Here is a 23,438-nt window from a genome sequence, read left to right on the forward strand (position 1 = left end):
TGAGATCTGACATCCAGGAATGTGATTCTGATACGGGATTTTATTCGTTTTTATGTGAGTGTATTTTTTTAATAAACTCATTTTATGCATACGGGGTGCGCTATGATTTCCACTTCTGTCTTTGAGAGATCTTTTTGAGATGAAGTTGGGCAGTCGGTAGAGGAGAAAAATGTTAAGATCATGATTGGTCTCATCTGAAGGAAGGAAGATCACAGCTTAAAATAGTGTGAGGAAGGAGTTTTAACCTATAAGAAGCGCTTTGAGACCCAAGGGTCTGAACACGGAGGTGAATTGAATGAACACTTTGTTTCAATTATGTGTTTTACACACTGACACAGGACATTTGCTACTTTATTAGTCATTGGGAGTTTACACAAACAGTTGACTAGAAGATTTAATTTGGAAAATATTAGAAAAATATTATCTACAGGTGAAACTCGAATAATTAGAATATCGTGCAAAAGTAATTGCAGTAAGTGCTGCAAAAGGGGCCCAAACCAAGTACTGAGTACATATGCATGCTTGTACTTTTCAGAGGTCCGATATTGTTCTATGTACAATCCTTGTTTTATTGATTGCATGTAATATTCTACTTTTTTGAGGTTGTGGATTTGGGGTTCTTGGGGTTTTCATGAGCTGAAAGCCATAATCATCACAATTATGACAAATCACGGCTTGAACTATCTTGCTTTGCATGTAATGAGTTCATCTCATATATTAGTTTCACCTTTTAAGTTGCATTAGTGAAATAAATGAACTTTGCACAATATTCTAATTATTCGAGTTTCACCTGTATATATATTTTTTTCTTTTCTCCCACAATAGTATTGTTCACTATAATATTTGTTTTTTGCACATATTATTTGTTTACTTGTTGGGTGATAGCGCCGCTTCACATATTTTAATGATATTGTTTACATTCTGCTGGCGACTGTGGAATCTAGCTGCTGTCGACAGCAGAATGTAAACAAAGAATGTAAACAAAGAAATTGGTTAGCAACTAAATAAATTTAGTTGCTAATAAAAAGTTTTAGCGTGCACCAAGCAACTGACAATTTTTTAGTGTACATCAAGCCGCCAGCAAAAAAAAAAATCAAGGACATATTCAGGGGAATGAATGAAAACTGGAGAAGACAAAATCCGAAGCAGCTGTAAACAGCAACCAATGAGCTTTTCTCTTTCATTTTCCAATCATAACTAAATAAACTGAAGAGAGAAGCTGATTAGTTGCCCTGGGCAACTGCTCCAGATTGTGTCTGCTCCAGTTTTGACAAATTCCCCTCATTATGTTCACAATTTTGTTTTTGCTGGTTCCTTAAGAGTGCCGGTTGCTTGAATGGCGGATAATGGGGAGTTTACTGAACTACAGGTGAAACTCGAATAATTAGAATATCGTGCAAAAGTAATTGCAGCAAAAGCGGCCCAAACCAAGTACTGAGTACATATGCATGCTTGTACTTTTCAGAGGTCCGATATTGTTCTATGTACAATCCTTGTTTTATTGATTGCATGTAATAATCTACTTTTTTGAGGTTGTGGATTTGGGGTTCTTGGGGTTTTCATGAGCTGTAAGCCATAATCATCACAATTATGACAAATCACGGCTTGAACTATCTTGCTTTGCATGTAATGAGTCTATCTCATATATTAGTTTCACCTTTTAAGTTGTATTAGTGAAATAAATGAACTTTGCACGATATTCTAATTATTCGAGTTTCACCTGTATATCTAAAATGCTACTCTGCATTGAGTGTTTAGTAAAACTGGGAAAGCGCACAAAAATTAAAGTAATCTATTCTTTCTTGGAGTGGAAATCAATGATGTAGACCTGTACAAATGGCAGGTTTTCACACGCTACTTAAAATAAACAGAGGGTGTTGATTCGTGATTTGTTGATTCCTATTATAAGTGCCAGTGTTTATACGAGCAGAAGGCAGGAATCTGTTTGTTTTAACTTTATTGCAGAGGAACAGAAGAGCATTGAAGAGGGAAGTAATAAATAAAAGGTAATTTATTGCCCCACCAAAAAATACTTGGCTCTTGTATAATGATATGATTATTAAGTGTTCTCAGTTTTCTGTTTAGACTATCTGTTCTGCAAGGAAATGAAAATTTGAAGACAGCTGCATTGACAGTTATCTTTTCAGTGATGATGGCATGCCATATTTATTACATAGCTATTTACATTCTTAAAATGACTATTATCATGCCATTTATTTAGTAAGCTATGAATTATAATTTCTCCTGGGACAGAAGAGGAATGAGATCAGCGGAAAGATGTGTGATTTGTCTTTCTGGGTGTGTGAATGTGATCTGAAATAGTTCCCTAATGATCATGAAAGCAGAATTACTATTCTCAAATAAACAATAAGGTTTATAGAATTACAGGTACACTCAGATATAAACTCAGCCTCACCCTGCACAGAGATTTTCCAGCTTGTGGGACAACAATATCTACACTAGCAGACTGAGACTGACTATCACTGGGGCTGGTCACCTTAGCAGTTGGCTATTTACACCAGCCTTTCTTAACCAGGGTTCTGTGGAGCAATAGGGGTCTTCCACAGTTTGCTAGGGGTTCCCTGAGCAATAAGCAGATTGTACCTCTCCAATAGGTAACCACTGACATCAATGATCTCATTACCTATCTGTAAGGTAGACATTCTTTCCATCGACCACCATGAAGCCCCATCACCACTGACCAACTATACACTTATATAGGAATGCCCTTCTCTACTGACCATCAATATAAGGGAGCATTTCACTGACCACCAATGTAAGGGGGCACTTTTCCACTTACTCCCAATGTGAGGAAATACTACAATTTTCACCGTTTGATTTTATTTTCTGTCTTATATTATTCTTTTCATTTCATTATTATTCCCAAAAATAATTTTGTGGTATTAAGTAACCCTGAGTGTCAAATAGGCCAAGTGCGTCACATTGTTTATTTTTATTTATTTATTCCTATATCTACTGCTTGCTGTTTATGTTAATGTGCCATAAGCTGTATATAAAGTAATTGTTTTTGAGAGTTTCATTATTTCAAAGGTTCCTCCATGTAAAAAAGGTTGAGAAAGGCTTTGTTACACACACATAGTAGACACCACCATGTATTTTAATGGAAACAAGCATTGTTTGCAGCATCTGCTGTTGGAATTCTGACCTTTTACAAAATGTCTGTCAAGAAAAAATTTCCAGACAGGCATGTAAAGAGGTTTACGCTACATTAGCTTCTTCGGAGAGGTAGACATTCTAGCTAGAGCATTCAGAGATTCAGCTTAATTTTTTTTAAATATTGTTTTAATGAAAAGAAAAATGGTGCAATTAATATTTACAGAAAATATATTACAAGGCAGGCATCCAAAATATTAAAAACAAAAGGGTTTAAAACTGAAAACATACTTAACAAGTGTCCATCTTGTCTTGGTACAGTGCAGAGTTTGGATCACTTGAAGATTAAAACGGGAGCTGCCAGCTGCTTGTTCAGCTACCATTTCTTGTCACTCGCACAGGGTGGTACAAAGCTGCTCCACCCAATCATAAGGTCTCAGGTTGTGTTGCAGGTGTGCTAGAGTGTGTTACAATGCCACGCCAAAACACCCTTGATGCCCACGTCTGCTGAGTACATCTTTATTTCCAAGTGGTAAGGTTTCACAATCCATAAACCAGCATATATTTTAGAAGAATTAAATTATGATTTGTTAGATATAATAAGTTTGTGATGCGTATTTCTCCTAGGAGGTCTAATGTGTCTTATGAGCCTTCTGGACCTTGTAATATAGTGGTGTTTCTAACTGAAAAACTGTATCTTCTTCTACATTAATGTAACCACCTTTAAGAAGGTCACTCCAATACACTATGATTTATGGAATTTGTGTGAATGCTAGCTTTGGGAGTTCAGTTATAGTTAAATAATCCCAGCCTCAGAGTTGTGTATTCCTAAACTGCACACCAGGCCATTTACAACGGGACCATTTACGATAGGGCCGCATCAGAATTCACAAAAATAAGAACCAATAGCGCCAGAGATGACCACTCCACTGAAGAAATATAAATGCAGAAGTTCTACAGGTCGCTGCCCCACCTCAGTCATGGAGACTGTAATATCTGATGAGAAAACAAAAACAAGGGGCGCCTTCCCTAGTGTAGATCTAGTAATTAACTTTGAGTCTGCCTCGACAGTAGCTCCCTAGTTGCACCTCTCCCCCTCTGGGTATATATATATGAAGAAAAAGCAAAAAATAGGGGTTTAAGAGAGGTATACAACCAATACATGTGTATAAAAAATGTCAAAATGTATTGTATACATAAAATAAAGAAATAAATAACAATTCATGAGCAATGTACAATTCATAAGAATACAGATAAAAAGCCCCCAATTAGCTGTAACATGCAACAAGTGCCCAGGATATGCCTATCGTCAACCAGTTATAACTTAATTGATTATCCATTTATTGACATGATTATCATTAATTATTAATTGTTCATTGTTAATTTACTGATTGTAATTAATTTTTCATTCGCTGGAAGACTGACATATCCGGGTCCCTCTCTTCTTAAACCCCTATTTTTTGCTTTTTCTTCATATATATTCCCTAGTGTAGATACATTTTTATTATACAAATGGCAAAAAGTGGAATAAAACAGATAAAAGAGTAGATAACATTGAGCCTTCAAATCAAAGGTTGATCCTCAGTCTTAGCAAAAAGCAAGATCCAGCTTGTAAGAGCTGCACAAATGGTGGTTCCTATGTGACAGCACAGTATGCCTGGTGCAGTCAGGTTCTGAGGAAGGGGGCGTGGCACCATAGGAACCACCATTTGTATAATAAAAATGTATCCACACAAGGGAAGGCGCACCTTGTTTTTGTTTTCTCATCGCATCAGAATTCCCTTGAAGACCCTGGGCTTGTTAAGGTTTATGATGCCTCTGCATTCCTTCTAAGTGACTACTGTTTGTCAAATGCATCAACTTCCATGACTGCTTAGCACAGACAGGAGATTTTATTCTTACCATTTTGTTACTGACTTTTGAATTCTGGCAAAATGAGTTTTGTTGAGAATTGTGTTCAGCTCCACTTTCCCAATCTTTCCGCACAGTGTCTCCACACAACACACATACATCTCCTATCATCATACAAACAGTTTTATATTGTGTTCAACTGTGCTTCGTTTTTTAGCTATGATATTAACACAGTCGATTGTCAAAACATAAGTTGCTTGCAGAAATATTTTATGCTGATCCATAGCCATGGAGACTTAATTGAAATTAATTTATTGTTCTGATGCAGCCTAGGATGTCCTGGCTGACAATTGTGATATATCAAAGAAACTAGGGATGCACCAATACAGATACTATTAATGAGTATTGGTGCCGATACAGAGTATTTGGGCAAGTACTCGTACTCGCCCAAATGCTCTGATACCTTCTTCCCCAATACCGGAACTTCCGGTCAGAGGAAAATTTCCCCCTGGAAAAGCACCTTGTCCCCATGCCGATGGTGACAAGGGCCTCTTCCCCACAAACCTGGCCTGGTGGTTGTGGGGTTCTGCAGGCAGGGGGGCTCATCTGCATCTGGGTACCCCCTTTCATAAAGGGGGCACCCAGGTGTCACCCCCCTTGTGAATGAGTAAGGGGTACTTGTACCCCTACTCATTCACTAAAGAGTTAAACAAAATGTAAATAAACACACCACACCTTGGAAAAAAATTCCTTTAACTGAACAAAAAAGACAATACAAATTTTTGACAAGTCCTTTTTTTTTATTTTAAAATTCATACCAGACCTACAGGATCTGGTATGAATTGTCGGGGGAACCGCATACTGTTCTTTTGGGTTTTTTTTTTACATCGGGTTGCCCCCTTACATTCCTACCAGACCTAAAGGGTCTAGTATGAATTGTTGGGCGAACCGCACACTGGTTTTTTTTTTTCTTGTTTCTATGGAGTGTCAAAAGTTAAAAAGAAACAAAGTAAACATTTAATGTCACAAATTTTCCTTCGTAATTATCATTTAACTCAGGGGCGACCACAATTTTTCATCTGGAGATCTACTTTTCAAATGACGAGCTCAATGAGATCTACCAACGAAAAAACACCTGCATTCAGGGGCGGGAAGGGGCGTGGTGGTGCATTGAAGTCAATGGCACCACAGCCAGGCACCGCAGCCAGACCTCTTGCCCACAGTGCGATCGCCTGCGGCCGGAACCCAGGCACATTAGTGGCTGCGTTCCAGTCCAATGCGATCCGCAAAAATGCTGCAAGCACTATTTTTGCAGATCGCACTGGACCGGAATGCAGGCACTAATGTGCCTGCGTTCCGGGTGCGGGCGATCACACTCTGGGCGAGGGGCATGGCTGCGGTGCCATTGACTTCAATACAACCCCACACCCCCTCCCGTCCCTGAATGCAGGGAGTCGACCGGCTTGCAGTTCAGTGCGTACTAGAGGCCCCAGCGTCCTGTCCTGATGTTGCACACAGGGAGAGGTGTCCCGCCCCTTTCCGTCTGCGGCGCCTGACACATTCAGCTGGCACCATAACTGTACAACTGGTAACAAATTGTTGAGTGCGTTTGTCGTTTGTTTTGCTTTACATAGTACTATGTGCCCCCAGTTATTTAGAAACACTGGAGTGATCAGCTGATCGCTCCAGTGTTTGTCCTGCACAGAGGATCGGAACATATCACTGATATGTACCGATCCTCTGCCACTCGGCCACGCACATGGGGGCACAGCTTCTACTCTGGATCCCCGCTGCTCTCCTGGGCAGAGGCAGCGGGGGATCCGAGGAGCAGTGAAGGAAGCACTACAGCCGCGGGGCAGCGAAGGAGGGAGCCACTGTCACAGAACTAAGGCAGAGCGGTGAGGAGAGAGAGAGGCGCCGGCTGTCAGAACCTGGCTGAGCATCTCTCTCTCTCCTCACCACTCGGCCTTAGTTCTGTGAAAGCGGCTCCCTCCCTCGGCTGCAGCGGTTCCTTCACTTCTCCTCGGATCCCCGCTGCATACAGATGGGGGAGAGCAGCGGAGAAGCCGCACGGCAGGAGGACAGGACTGGTAGATTGCTATCGACCTAATCGGCACCCCTGATTTAACTCATCCGAAATTAACGAAAATTCGGATTCATCCGAATCTGAATGCCAAAATGAATTAACTTTCAGACCCGAAAACCTAAATAACAAAACATCCGAAACTAAACAAATTTTTTGCCGGCTTACATGTCTGCACTACAGACAAACAACTAGATAACTGAGGCATAGCTGGAAGAGTTTAGGGCAAGTATATTTCTAACATATTCTAAATGTGTGACTAATGTATTGCCAGCGATACACAGCTCCGTATTTCCTATACGTTGAAGTATTTTAAACAAATAGGCTGTAATGGAGGTGTCACCAAAGAGATAAAGAGCACATGTAAGTATCAGAGATGCTCTCTTTCACCTTTAGAGATTTTGTAATAGAAAAGGTAATGGTTCTTTTATCCTGCATGTGTTGTATTACTATGCAAAATTAGTCACAGTTGCAGAGGGGCCCAGGAAAGGAAAATGTGTAAGGACTGACAGATCTATCTTATCCCTCTTGTTCTCAGTGTAAAACCTGCCCATGTAGGGCAAATTTAAAAAACCTTCTTTAAACCCTCTGTAATTGTACCCACACACATGCCATTCCAGAGAGAAGACCCAACCATCAATATTATTCTTCAGAAGGATAGCCAGATCAAACAATAAGACTGTAGATAGCCAGACCAAACAATAAACACATCCTACCTATAGGCCTCTTTTGAGCTGCGACCATCATCATAGATTATCCTTACTCTCTTCTTGTATAGTCAAATCATACTGATAAAGAATAACAATGGGCAGCTGATCAGTCAGAAAAATAAATGCACATTGCTTCTTCCACTTCTGCTTTGTAATTTGTACTTGTATATCAAAAACCCTGCTGGAAAGATACAAGGCTGTGCAAGAGATAGAAAATGAGGAAACAACCTGTGGAGCTTGATGATTCATTCGTCAAAGTGGTTTGCTGGAAAAAGTATTTAAAATGTGTTCAAAAGGGAACTGCGCACGGCAGGCTATATTGGGAATTTCTCATAACAAAGAATGCAATATTAGATATTTTGTGAGAAGGTTAAAAAAAACAGCATTGATAACAAGGCAATATACAAAGAATTTACCCCAAGGAGAAGAATTTTGTAGGGCTGCGGAAATTAACGATTAATTACCCGATTAATTGTTAAAAGTTTTGATCGATTAAAATTATTTTGATCAATGATGAAAACACTCACCTCTCCACCGGCTGCCGGGTCTTCCGTCAGAGATCCGGTGACGTCACGGACATCGACATCACCGGACTCCTCCCCCCTTCCCCAAGTGGCTCCGTCGGCTAACGGAGGGAAGGGGGGAGGTGTCCGGTGACGGAGCCACTTGGGCCGGTGTTCGATCGGAAGTTCCAACTTCCAAGTTTTCGGACCGCCTGACTTCCATTTTTTTGGGAACTAAGAGGTTTGCCCAAGAAAGTTATTCTGCACGAGCGCCAGCCAAGGCATTGCCCTATACACATACACCACAACAACGAAGTATTAAAATGAGCTAGGATCACAGTACTCCAGCACGTTATGAATCTGAGTTGCCCCACTCAAGCGGCGGCCATATTGAGTGGGGCACGTGAGATTAATAACGTGCTGGATTAGTGTGATCCTAGTTCATTTTATTACTTCATTGCTGTGCTGTATGTGTATAGGCCAATGTAGTTGGATATGTATGTGCGTTATAATTAATCGAAATTATTTGATTAAATTTTTTTTCGATTAATCGAATACGAAAGTTTTAATCAGTAACAGCCCTAGAATTTTGTACTATAAGGTATGTGTACATACAACTACTTGTGTCTTAGGTGTAACTATAGCCACAGACATTGCAACTACACAGTACAGGGGACCCAAGCACTAATAGGCAATAATAGCAATTAGGAAGTACTTTAGGATAAATAAATGCATATACAGGGTGTTCCAAAAAACTGGCTCCATATGCATTTTCCCTTAAAGGAGAATAATAGGGAGAGTGAAATACACTCATCCCCATAATTAGAGCTGACCTGTGACACTGAAACTGTCACACGTCAGTTCTATAGATTGAAAACTGAGCGATCACATCCTGTTGGATGCTTAGTTCCCGATCTTCTCCCTGCAGAGAGCGGTGACTGTCAGTCACTGCTCCCCACAGGGACTCCCCCTTCCCGTCTCCAGCGCTGACTGGAGGGATGGACGGGGAGAGGCAGAGCCAGCTGTCAATCAGGCAGTGGGGTGGAACCCGACAATATTGTTGGGCTCCGTCCCTGCTGTAGCACGTCTCTGCGCTGTCAGAATATAGCGGGCAATAGCCATTTATATGCTGAGTTTTGGCTCACAGGAGGAGATTTACTGTGACCCTAAACAGAACTATGGCCAAAAAAGGTCGGGCCATAGTTCTCTTTTAAATTAAAATTAAATTTTTACTTTTTATTTCAGATCCAAGATGGATTTAAAACTACCAATAGAAGATACCACTTGATCTCATGTATGCAAGACAGTAGTATACCAGGGGAACTTACCTGTGCATGTTACAGTCTTTTCATGTCTCTCAATTAGATGACATTTCTTTGTTGGAACTACATGAAATGTGGTTTCAGCAAGAAGCCCCACCACACTTAACTATTGCTGTGATATTTTACAAGTTAAACTTTTCCAAACAGGTGGTTCGGAAGACAAGGTCCAGTTGAATGGCCTCCTAGTTGTCCAGAACTAACACCGCTCAAACATTTTCTCTGGAGTCTTCTGCAGTCAGTAGTCTACTGGATTTGGCCCAGAACTATTGTCGCACTAAAGGAGGAATCACCTCTCGATGTAACAACATTGGTTCTGCTGCATTAAGAAATGTTTGTTGTTCTTGTATTCAGCGTATACACAAGTCCAAGGCCGTCAATTTCAGCATTTACTGTAATACATTTAAAAAAAATTTTTAATATGCTTTTGCCTATGGATCCAGACTTTTGGACACCCTGTTTAATACAGCCACCTATGAAACCTCTCTGTATGTTGCATTGTTAGTTCCTATTATAGCATGGAACATACCTCAGAAGCAGGACTAACTTTAAAAGAGAGCTATGGCCAAACCTTTTTTGGCTTTAGTTCCCTTTTGAGTCACAGGAGGACATTTACTAATGTCCTCCTGTGACCCAAAACTCAGCACATGGTGGGCTATTTCCCGTTATATGCTGACAGCGCTGGGGAATGATCAAACCCCCAAATTATGTGAAAAATGCACTTAAGTTAATCTTAGTGTCCCAAAACACAATAAAATACCAATGTTTTTCAAAATATAAAAGAAGAGGTTATGACGAGTAAATAGATACCCAATATGCCCAGGTTAAAATTTGCATGCGTCTGTGAAACAGAGACAAAATTCAGTACCCCAAGCCCCTACAAGTTATCAGTTTAGGGATACACGTAAATATTGCAATACCCAACATGTGTAGCGGGATCGTTGTTTTTGTACGTAGGCACAACCGACGTGTGTTTGAATGAATGCATGTGCGTTCACAGGGGACTTTAAAAAAAATGTTTTATTTATATTTACATTTATTTTATCTTATATTATTTTTTAAAACTTTTTGTTAATTTTAATTGCTTTCACATAGGGGGGGTTTCAAGTCCCCCATGTGATAGCATATTGGCAGTGACAGGTCATAGGGTGGTTTTCAAGTCCCCCATGTGATAGCATATTGGCAGTGAAAGGTCTTCTTTGAGGTGATACTGGGGGTCCAAAAGACCCCTAGTGTCACCTCTCCACTCTAAACAAGCTATTGAAGTGCAGATTGCTTCAGTAGCCGAGCAATGACAGCTCAGTGACCAGAAGTGATGCAATATGCGTCACTCCTGGTCCCATAGAACGGGGAGGAGATCGGTGAACAGAAGTTTGCCACTCAGCCACTGGTGTAAGCCTTACGTCGGTGGCAGCGAAAGGGATAAGGTGGAGTTTGGGGATCCAGGGGCTCCTTAATGTTTTTGTGATGGGCACCATCATTTGTTGTAACATCCCCCATTTTAGGCATTCTATTTACAATCATTTCTATATTTTATTCAGTCCCAAGATAAATTACTTTCTAACTTAGTTAGGGGCAGCTGTAGCATCCCTAACAAACACACCCATCCACTTTAACAGCAATTTTCTCAGAAGATTTGATTCAGTTAAGAATACATGTTTGTGAACTAAGGGTGCCCACACACCTTACGATAATCGCGGGAAATCCCGTGATCGTACGATTATCGTAAGGTGTGTGGAAGCCGTGCGACCTTTACTACTGTAAGGTCGCACGACTTTTAACTTACGAACATGTTCGAAAACCCGCCAAGCATCGCACGATGTTCGGCGGGTGTGTAGCATGTTCGTAAGATAAAAGCCGGACGGGCCAGTGTGCGCAAGCGCACACTGCCCGTTCGCCATTGCGGTCATCGGAAGCCCGCCCCTTCAGCTATCAACACAGTAAATTTGCACAGAATACGTCTGTAAAGCTGGGTTCCAACCATAAATGTATGTATTAACATGCCTTGCATTATTGAGGTTTTGCAAGTGTTGATTTTAAATGTACTATGTTGCTTTAAAATGTAACTGCATATACCAGTCTTGTACTCCCCTGTCCTTGTCCACTGTCAGTGCAGCTTATTGATGACTTCACCTGCCTGTCGAGATCTTCCCGTCTAGGCCCACACATGTGCTGTACTCTACCCCCATTTTGGCTAGTGCTCAAAGGTACCTCCTCTTTACCTGGCAACATCACTCTCAACCTGTGTGCTGTGGAGGACAGGAAATTGCCCCCTTAGGGGACAGATCTAGGTCCCAATGTTTAGTGGAGTAGAGAATCTGGTAAGAAAGAGTGGAGAAAGGGAAATTGGGCTGCAGGCACTAGGTTCACTTACCACACTGAGCTTCAGCAGCATGGAATTGAGATTTGCATGGGCAATGAGTGAGGAGGATGACCTATTCAGTTTCATATTGTAAACTAAATTACAGGTCAATACATGTGCTTTCAATCACTGTATTATGAATTTTCAACAAAAGATCAGCTTATAAAAGTTTTATTAATAAGCCTTTTTAAACTACATTATAAGTCTGGCTTCTATAACAAAATGAATAAATAGCCATATAAGCCAGCTCTGCGCTGCCAGCAAATAACGGGCAGTAGGCGACTAGATGCTGACTTTGGGTCACAGGAGGACATTAGGAGAAATCAGTAGGTATTAGATTGGGTGTTGACCTTGGTAAACCAAATAAAGCTGTTTTTGTGGATAGTCACTCCTTTTCACATATTGAGGAAAGAATTTTCAAAACTTAGGGGAGCTAGATTCTTTTTTACATGTGGCTACACTGACCAGTACCTGCCCCGCATTGCTATACAGCTTCCAGGGCTATGAAGTGAGGTTTGTAGGTGACAGGACCATTTTATGGGGTGGTGTGGGCAATAGGCAATGGTCATTATCGTAATGTGAGATGAATATAATACAGTAATATAATAGCATTGGGAAAACAATCCAACTTTGTCGCTACTGAAGCACTGCTTAAACTTCTACAAAGGCTCCATCTCACTTGCCAGCAAGTATTACCTGCAGGAGAAGCTGGGATATCCTCATTTCGACCATTAAAGCCCACTTTAAAGGAGAACTATGAGGTGAGTGCTTTTCACTTACCTCATAGTTCTAGCCAACCTGTGACAACGAGACTGTCACAGGTCGGCTCAGTAGATCGGGAGGTGAGCGAACACATACCGGCGCTCACCTCACGATCCTGTCACGGCTCTCTGCCGTGACAGGGGAGGGGCTGGATTCCCCCCTCCCCGCTCCAAACTGCCAGCGCTGACTGGCGGAACGGACGGTCACGCAGCTGGGCGGATCCAGACATAATTGTTGGGATCCGCTTCAGCTACGGCGCCTCAGTATACCACGAGCAGCATCTCGCGGTATACTGCGGCGTCTCATTATACCGCAAGCTACAGCTCGCGGTATACTGAGTCTAGGGTGACGGGAGGACGCTAGTTTGTGTCCTCCCGTTACCCTAAGGAGAACTATGGGGAAAAGCCTTAAACCCTTAGTTCTCCTTTAAGGACAGCATATTTCACAGCCAGTCGCAGGGGCACAGATGTCTTGAGAAGTTGTTATTAACTCACAAGAAATGTAGTAAATGCACTGCCCACAGACAGATAAATGGAACCGCATGGAAAAAACAAAACCGCTAACCATATTCTAGTAAAAGCTCTTGATCTCTTTCTGAGAGAAATACCCACAGGTTCTACAGATGTTATCGGCTATGGCTTGCATTTTGAATAACAATATTAATAGAAGGAGATTGGATTTGTTGGAGCATATTCATTAACAAAGTGTTGTTGCTAGTGATATGCATAATTTTCTTGCATTTGATTATGAATATGATATAAAGAATATGGCTTATATAATTGCTAAACAAGCCATTTTGTAATTTACTGTTATTAACATCATCTATCCATTTAAAACTGCAATCTCCGTAATTTTCTACAACTGTCAAAAAAATTCAATGCAATATGGTGACCTGGAGGCATTCTGTACAAAGTTGGTGTACAGAATGCCCCCCGAAATGTAATTTTCTGCTTGTGTGATTGGGTGATTGATATTGACAGAGATCTGCACTAAGATACAGTAAATGTTTAGGCATCCCTTGCAATAGGAATTTCATTTCCGGTGAGACAATCCCTAAGGGTTAATTACTACTAAAGGGATACAGACACTGCAACTTTCCTCATTACAACACAAAAGGTGCACTAGCACCGTAATGAACTCAGGCCCTCCCATTCTAGAATCATTTTGCAGAGGACATGCTGCAACAAACAGCTATTTCTTAAGGACAGAGAAAGGTAAGAAACTGCAACCAAGTTTGTTAAAATCCTTGCAGTTTACATTGATCACCCGGAGAAGATTGATTTTTTTCTCTGGAAAAGTGGCATTACTGTTTAAATTTAGTTAGGAGAGCGTTTCTGTTGGGTGATTCCTGACCTTTTATTCATACAGCTACCCAAGTTTACAGGACCTATGGAAAGCATGGGTATCCTGCATTACCTACTAAGCTGAGCACAATAATATAAAATAAAATACAGTTTACAATTCTGATAATGGCAGGGGAAAAATGAAGACAATATTTAAAAAAAAGCTTTTAAAATGTTTACATTTTGCATTAAAAAAAGATATGATTGGTTGTTAAAAAAAATACAATTGCTCTGTGCATTTAGCTGCAGTTTTAGAAATGCAGGACCTATGATTTCATGCATTGAGGTGTGTTGACAGCCCTTTCAATAAGAATAAGCTGCCTGTCAATGCACCACAATGCATGAAAATGTGTGCATTGAAGAACATTGCTTTGTGGTGTGAATGGGCTCTAAGCAGAAACGTAGAGGATTTCTTGTAACCTTGGCACTTTAGCCTTCTGCCACTGGTTGGGCAATACACACACATGATTAGTTAATGTGGTTACTTTAGAAAGATACAACCCACAGAACACTAATTAGATTTATCAGGCAACACTAACAACAGTATTATTTAATTTAATTATACAATGGGCACAATGTCCTCTACATATGTGGAAATCACCTTTCCATAAGTGGTAAAGGTTTTATATGTATGTGCCCCGGCCCCCATCTCCAAAGTCGGGTGGACATTAAAGACAGCACAAGATGCTTAGCCAATTACACTTCACAGCCAGCCACAGGGGCACAGATGTCTCCAGGAGTTGTTATTAACTCAAGAAATGTATTTAATGTCCTGCCCATAGAGATACAAATAGAACCGCATGGAAAGCACAAAACTGCAAACCATATTCTAGTAAAAGCTCTTGATCTGTTATAAGAGAAACAGGCACAGGTTCTAAGGGTTGCAATTTGAATATGAATATTAATATAAGGAGATTAGATTTGTTGGAGTGTATTTGTCAACAAAGTGTTGTCGCTAATGATATGCATGGTTTTCTTGCATTTGATTTAGTATATCAGGCAGTGATCTCATATGTATTGAGCACTTCCAAGTCTGTTGGCCAACCATTGTTCCAGCATGACTGTACCACTGTGCACATAGCCAGGCCAATATACAGTAGTTAAGGTTTATTTTTTTTAATGTATTTATTATTGTTATTTATATAGCACCTAACCCTTACAAACGCTCTTGTGGCTGAGTGGGCACAAAATCACACAGACACACTCCAAAATCTTGTAGAAAGCTTTCCCAGAAGAGTGTTTTTGTTTCTTATGGGCAAATGCACATAATTCCTTTTTGCATTCTTAAATAAATAATCTCAGTAGCCAAGTCAAGTTTCCTACAGATCTATGAACAGAGACCACCAGTGCTGTATACATACTTTACTCTCCAAAAAAGGGTTTCAAACAGCCTCTGCTCAGCCATTGTTGATGTCCGCCAAGTGGCTTTGGTAACAGTGATATCAGAACAGTTTATATTCAGAATTAGTTCAATTATTATTTTTAATGTAAACAAACACTCACGGAAATTTTTGGCCGAAAAATCCCAGATATGTGATTTTTTATAATTTCAAGGGTTTGATTTCTTCCACTTTCCTTTTCCTGTAAAAAAGAAAAAAAAAAGAAAAACATTTGTCAGCAGGCTAGCTGAGCACTAAGGTCTGGTTTATACCTCCACATCCCATGTATTATTTAGAGTGTTTTGCATCACAAGCAAAATGAGAGGACACATAAAAATCCATTCTTTTTTAAAGGACTCATTCCCACAATGCAACAGAAAAAAGTTCTGCATGCTGCATTTTCAGGCACTGTAAATGGGCACCATAAAGAACCTGTCAACATATGAATACAGAGTTGCCATTGATTACTTGTCTTTAAAGATGCAGGCATCAGGCCTTACTACTTAAAAAGCCCAATTGCGATGGGCGTCTTGTGATTTTCGCAGACTTGCGTATTAAATTTAAACTACTGGGATCCTTTCTTTTCAGATACAGTATATGCAACTCTCCCATGTCTTCCAAGCTCAGTTTGCACCCACATCGGGGAGCTTTGGTGCCTCCTCATTGGAGTGCATGCTGAGAACCCAGGGGCTTCGTAAGCTCTTATCAACGGTCTGCAGTACTCTATTACCTGCCAGGTTCAGCCCCCTGAATAGCTGTGGGGCACAGTGGCATAGAAAGGTGCAGGACTTAGATGAGGAGGAATGGAGGGAGGCCTGGGATTATCCTTTCACACATTTGATTTCGGCTAGAGATAGACTAATACAGTATAAACTATTGCACAGGGTGTACTACACTGGCCCGGATATATAGCACAAGCTCAGCAACGTGTTGGAGGTGTACCTTCTCTCCTGTGGGATTTAGTCATGTGTTTTGGGACTGCCCGGGTATTAAGAACTTCTGGGTAGAGATCATGCACTTCATATCCGGGTTCCTGATGCAGGACATACAGCCGGAGATGGGACTCTGCTTACTGGGTCTCACGGAACGTATTACGACTACTCATGCCACTAGTACGCTGTTGGGGATTTTACTGTTCTATGCTAGGAAATTTATAGTGTTACACAGGAAAAAGCCGGCTCCGCCTACCTTGGATAATTGGAGGGGATTAGTGGAGTCTGTTATCCCAATGTATAAAGCTACGTATATCCATAGAGCTTGCCCTCAAAAGTTCTATAAAGTCTGGGGACCCTGGTTGGATGAATTTTCTGCGGTACTAGCTAGTGAATAGCAAGACATCCTCACTTGTGTGTCTGAGTAGGCGGGGAATTGAGAATTGAACATTGAGATAATTTGCATGACTTGATTCTTGGGGGACACCAGGGATCCTGGAGGACTTGTGTACATCTAGATAGGCAGAGCCAGCTGTCACTCACGCAGCTTGGCGGATCCAGACATAATTGTCGGGATCCGTTTCAGCTGCGGCGTCTCAGTATCTAGATAGGCAGAGCCAGCTGTCACTCACGCAGCTTGGCGGATCCAGACATAATTGTCGGGATCCGTTTCAGCTGCGGCGTCTCAGTATCTAGATAGGCAGAGCCAGCTGTCACTCACGCAGCTTGGCGGATCCAGACATAATTGTCGTGATCTGTTTCAGCTGCGGCGTCTCAGTATACCGCGAGCTGTAGCTCGCGGTATACTGAGCTTAGGGTGACGGGAGGACGCTAGTTTGTGTCCTCCCGTTACTCTTAGGAGAACTATGGGGAAAAGCCCTAACCCCATAGTTCGCCTTTAAGTTGCGGGTGTATCAGAGCTGTCAGGCTGCAAAGCAGTCTTTTGATAACACCAACTAACTGAGTTAGAAAATCCTGTTTCAACATAGACACTCCATCAACCACCTAGAAAAGTGGGTCCATCTCCTCACTCTCATCTCCTCTTGAAAGACCACTGTAGGGAGACCAAAGATATCACATAGAATACAGCAGTCTTTAGCAGCATACTAATGCTGGGAATAGCCTTCTCTGCTGGGGATGGGCAGACTTCATTTAAACTACCATCGGGCTTTAAAGCGGACCTTTACCCTTATCTTTAAATAACAACAAACGCACCTTTAAAAATGTTTAGTAATGACAATCTACGAACACTACAAACACATACTTTTAGATAATTACAGGCTTTGTATTCTTTGCATTCCTTATTTCTCTTTTCTTTCCCCGTCTTCTGACAGTGGCCATGTTTTCTAAGTACAGATTACTAGCTCTCCTTTTACTTTCTGGATTTCTGGCACATGTGACTAGACATGTGACTAGGACATGTGACTAGGACATGTGACTAGGACATGTGACCATGCACATAATCTCAGGGGAGGAAAATGCCTTTCCCTGGGATCTCATGAGATTACAGATGAGATTTCCCAGCAATGCTCTGCTGATGACAGGCCAATCCCAGTGTGCACTGCTTTGGCAAACTGAAGTTATTTTGCCCTTTCAAAGCAGGAAGTGAAGTGAATTAATATTTTTGAAATGATTGCTACTACTCCTTGAGCTAAATACATAGAAAAAAAGCTGGACATACAAGAAGTCTAGTTGGGATAAGTGAGTACCATAGCTTGCAAGGGCATATACTGTAGAATGACCACAGATGAACCATCTTAAAGGGGTTGTCTGTGCACCATACAGGTTACATTATTCAATGGTAAATAAATTACTTGATTAGTGAAATGAATATGAAAGTTGTTAAATCCATTTCTGAGTCTAAAACAGGCCCTGTGAAATGACTGGATTTGTCATAAAACATTACATTGGTCCAGCTTTGATCAATGTAAATATGCATATGCGGAAAATCAGTCAACGCTACATACAGTGTCAGCTGATCTATTCTGGCAGCGGCTTCCCCTCAGCACACGGAGCACAGGGAGTCATTCGTCAGTACTGCCACCATTCAGAGAACACGTTGGGGGGAATTTATCAAAACTGGAGCAGACAAAATCTGGAGCAGTTGCCAATGGCAACCTATCAGCTTCTCTTTTCAGTCTGTTCAGTTAAGCTTTGAAAATGAAAGGTGATTTGGGTACTTACTTGAGTCAAGCTGGACCAATATAGCATTCTATTAAAGATCATTCTGGAGTTCCGCTTTAAATGACTAGAAATGTACATAAAATGCCAAATTGGAAGAATGATCTTTAAGGACTCCCTCGCCTTCCTACCCCATTGGCCCATCACACTTAAAAAATAAATGTAACTGTGCACAGCAGGCACACAAAAGCAGTGGTTTCTTGTGACCAGAATGGCCTGTGCAGCTGTTACAACGTTAAAGAAGAACTATGAGGTGAGTGCTTTTCACTCACCTCATAGTTCTAGCCGACCTGTGACAATGAGACTGTCACAGGTCGGCTCAGTAGATCGGGAGGTGAGCGAACACATACCGGCGTTCGCTCACCTCTCGATCCTGTCACGGCTCTCTGCCGTGACAGGGGGAGGGGCTGGATTCTCCTCTCCCCGCTCCGCTCTGCCAGCGCTGACTGGCGGAACGGACGGTGGAGGGGGCGGGTACAGCTGGCTCTGCCTCTAGATAGGCAGAGCCAGCTGTCACTCACGCAGCTGGGCGGATCTCGACGTATACAGCTCGCGGTATACTGAGCTTAGGGTAATGGGAGGACGCTAGTTTGTGGAGAACTATGGGGGGAAAAAAAAAAAGTTAAAAGAAAAAATGAAAGTCTTATATTGGTCTTATATAAGTCTTATATAAGTCTTATATTAAAAAAAATGTAAAACACCCAAAAAAGTTTGAAGTCCCCCACCCCGGCGTGCACGCACTTATAAACATAAATATCCAACGGGCGGGCTTATGTGCGAAAACGATTATGTCACACATTACATATCGCCGCGAACATCAGAGTGTGAGCAATAATTTTAGGGCCACTAATTACTGATAACACTAAATCGATGAGCGGTAAAAGCCTTTAAAGCGTCGCCTATTTTTTGCGATTTTGCGGGCGAAAACAATTGTAAAGCTTGAACATGTTTGGTGTGTATTTACGCAACGTGACCCCATTTTTTTATATTTTACCAAAAAGTTTGGTAGTAATAAATGTTTTATAACATAACGTAGGGTGTTTTTTTTCAAAATTTTCGGGTTCTTTTTTCATTGGATAGTAAAAAAAAAAGAAGCTCTAAATGTCCCCAAAATAGGGTATAAAATGTAAGTAGTATTCAAAGCTTAAACTTTTTTTCAAAGTGAAACAAACATTCCACAGCAAAGTATTTCTTTCAATCTTTGCCCAAGCTCTTACAGTCATCATGTTTTTGAACAGATGGCTCCAACTCTCTCAGCTCAGCTTCCCTGAACTTCAGCAGTCTCTAGCAGCAGTCCATCTATGAGTTTGCGGAAGGGAAAAGGAAGTAGAAAGGAAGAGGAGCCGGGAACAGGGAAGTGACTTGTCTTGCTGTGTGTTTGTGAAACAGCAAACTGTACTGTATAAAGCCCTTCCATGTGCACCTTGCTTAGAGCTGGTAACAAATTGATGAGTGCGTTTGCCATTTGCTTTGCTTGTGTGTTTGTGCAGACACACACTGCTTACTAGTCTGTCAAACTGTTTCCTATTGGCTGGCACTTGCTAGAGTCTTCTAGCAGGTCCAGGCCAATGAATAACAACTGGGCAGAGCCTGCCATGATGTCTTAGCTGGCTCCGCCTAGTTGTCATTGTTTAATGACAGATGAGCGTCCTCAGGTCATTTGGGGAAGATGATCTGTCATTACAACTGGGCGGAGCCAGCCGTGCTGTCATTGGCGGGGCTTACGGCCGGCATTCGGCAAGTCGTTCTCCCCGCTCCGGCTGCCACTTCGGCTCAGTCGAGCTGATGCATATGCCTTCGGCTGCTGTACGGCTATTGTAAATAACAATAACATCTAACTAACATTAACATTCTCCTAGTAAAGGTTGAGAAACTTACAATGGAAGAGATGGACAGGCCATCATCCTGCAACTGAAGTGCCGGAGGAGGATCTCGTGATCCAAGCTCATTCATCTTCTTCTTCAGCATGTCTCGCTGGCCTTGCAGCTTCATCTTGCTGCATACAGACATTTGATACTGCACAATGGCATCCTGAAGAGACTGACATTTGGCTAGCAGATTAATCCTATACCATATAAAAAGAACATCACGTTACCAGAGAAACAACTTGATTCATAAAGTTACTTGTTACTGTGGCTGCTATAAATGATCTCTACTAGAACCAATTTATGTTGAGCTTTGCATAGATTCAAAGTAGTGTTGGATAGGAAAAAGGAAACAAAGAAGGGTCAAAAGTCACTATGACAAGGAACCTTTCAAAAACTCCAAATAACTAATACAAAAAGTTGTTTGGAATGAAAAGCTGACTACTATATAGTAATTGACTGCAAATTAATTAAATAAATATTGGTAAATCTTACTGGTCTCCATAACGCTTTTCTTCATGTGCGATATCGCTTTGAAGCTGTTTCATTGCTTCTTGCTTACTAATAACTGCCTCTGAGACTGTGGCCAGTCCTTCTTCCAGTGAAGTCAATCTGCAGATTAAAATAATAAATTATAATAATGTATTCAGAAAATCACACTGGTATCACTGTTCATACTGGAAAAAAGGGCTGCAATAGATGAAGGCATACTGTACAGCTTCAGCTGCTTTTGAACTACAAGACCAAGCATATTCTGGCAACCTCAGTCAGCAGTCATTGTTTTTTAGGCTAGGGAAATTGTGGAGAAACCTGACAACCACTGACCAGTCTCTAATGTGTTTGCTATTGGAGACTGAAGCTGGTCACACATGAGATCATTTGCCTCTAAGAAGTCTTTTCTTTGTTAAAATTACTTTATAGCACCAAACCTCAAAGGAACCATTCCTCAAGTGCTAAAACGATTAGGTAGTAGCTTTTAACCCTAAACCTAGAATAAGTGTGTCAAAATATTACCATAAAACATACAGAAATCATTCATCTGAATTCAAAGCAATTGAAGGCAATATGTAAATCCAATCAGCAAGCTACTTATGCTGTCTGGCAAATGCTGCAGCTATTCTCTAGATTGTGCTCCTTGTATGCAGCTTCAGTGTTGACAGTAGATTGCTTCTAAGATATTTCTCAACATCTAATGTAAATATAGTACTGTCATAGCGTATATGATATAAACTAACAAGTTATATAAATTAACATGTTCAAGGCAATGTCATTTTTTTGGAAAGTATTTGACCTTAAAAGGGTTAAACCAAAACTGGCCATACACTTTTCGGTTGTCCTTGTTCAGCTCATGGAGAGAAAATGCTTCATTCATTCATCCATGCTAAACAGTGTGGATAGGGGAATCGCCACCACCAGGCTATTGTACTCTGACATTGGCAGGTGTGCTGCTGTCGGAATACCCGAGCACTGACTGTAGCTTATTGGCTTCAGTCACCGTTTGGCCAATAGTTTTCCAACCAGCTCACTTTTTCGTTATTCCTTGTTCACCCCGTGGAAAGAAAACGCTTGATTCCTTCATCCATGCGAAACAGCGTGGATAGGCAAATCCCCCTCTCTGCTGTTCTATTTTGTCAGTTGTAACTTGTGTAAATGGGAATACATAACAAATATGTAGAGGGGTTTTCCCAAATTTGACTGAAAAAGTGGAAAAACACTTTAACTGATAAGAAGCACTAGCAATTATCAGTGCACACATAGTCAGTCATCTTCTGTATTTTTCCCCAGCTTCATGCATAGCGGATATAATGATTCAAATAGTACAGCTGAAATATGAAAATCATTTACAAAGCCTTTATCACAATGCAGGGTCAGTAATAGTAACACATCTGCTTTTTGTCTCCCACTAGCAGAGATCAGAACATCTGTTTTCTGTGTTTTAAACAGTTTAATATGGAAAGTGGAAAAACCATTTGGTGAACTGCACATATGCAGATGTGAAGGGCTTTTTTGGGAAGAGTAAATGTTGGATTTATTGAAGGAACACTGGTAGCCTGGCTTGAGAGCAGACCTGGCCTGTCATGGTAGGATTACTTCTGCTGAAAGCTATTTGAAAGGCAATAATCAGTATTGTTTCGCTTTCACCTTATGGAATGACAGTTTGACACAATGAAGTTAAGGCTAATCGGTCTGTGTCATTTTTGTTTTATTTCTTGCTAATATTCTATTAGTTTGGAAAAAAAAATGCCCATCGCCTTCAAGCTAAAAAAAACTATATTGGAGCCCCTGACTGTATTACATTCAGGTCAAGGCAATAAACTATTATTGCATAGGGAACACAAGGAAATAAATCCTTTATGAACCCTAGTGACAAAACGATAATCTAAAATGTGTATTGTTTGTGTTATTTTAAATAACATAAGTAAACTGGCCGTTGATGACACATCTGCACTCATTGTCATGTTCATCTTTCCACCCTTACTTCTGGTAACAACTATTTATGTGTAAAATAGAAACTTAGTATTCACAAGTTCGCAGCAGCCTATGACAGAGCTCTGTAGATGATATGCCAACTATGTGTGCTATGAGACCTGACAGCTCCTGAGTATGTGCGACATTTCTTGGCGAACAGCAATTGCAAAATACGAATATTTATGGTGGCTCTTTGGTATTATATGTGTATGTGTATTATTGTGTAAATCAAGAGAAATAACAGCTAATCGGAGTCAACTTTGATCTCACTTGCTCAAACTTGATCCCACTGCACCATCGCCTGATAATTCTTATACATGTCTTGATCTGCCAAGCAATGCCCTTGAACTTCATTCACTATCATGGCAACTCTTGGACTGTGCTATGAAATGTAGTGCTGGCGATTAATTTTATATTACACTGAATTGCAAGTTTTTTAAAATGTTTTTAGAGTTCATTAAAACATTGAAAAACATACAGGGAAATAGAAATATACATATACAGTGTGTGTGTATATATATATATATATATATATATATATATGTATATATATATATATATAAAT

The 23,438-nt window shown here is 40.8% G+C and overlaps 1 protein-coding gene across 1 annotated transcript in view; it reads right to left on the reverse strand.

Annotated features, from left to right (window-relative positions):
* Positions 1-23,438, reverse strand: part of FES (FES proto-oncogene, tyrosine kinase) — an 80,025-nt gene that overhangs the window by 29,671 nt on the left and 26,916 nt on the right. Inside the window, exons 7-9 of the mRNA XM_018569878.1 lie at positions 20,900-21,016; positions 20,418-20,604; positions 15,551-15,628 (exon numbers count right to left, since the gene is read on the reverse strand). Of these exons, the coding sequence (XP_018425380.1) occupies positions 15,551-15,628; positions 20,418-20,604; positions 20,900-21,016 (382 nt within the window). The remainder of the gene's footprint in view (positions 1-15,550; positions 15,629-20,417; positions 20,605-20,899; positions 21,017-23,438) is intronic.

The sequence above is a fragment of the Nanorana parkeri genome, unplaced genomic scaffold (assembly GCF_000935625.1).
Source record: "Nanorana parkeri isolate BGI_ZX_2015 unplaced genomic scaffold, ASM93562v1 scaffold1415, whole genome shotgun sequence".
Classification (NCBI taxonomy): domain Eukaryota; kingdom Metazoa; phylum Chordata; class Amphibia; order Anura; family Dicroglossidae; genus Nanorana; species Nanorana parkeri.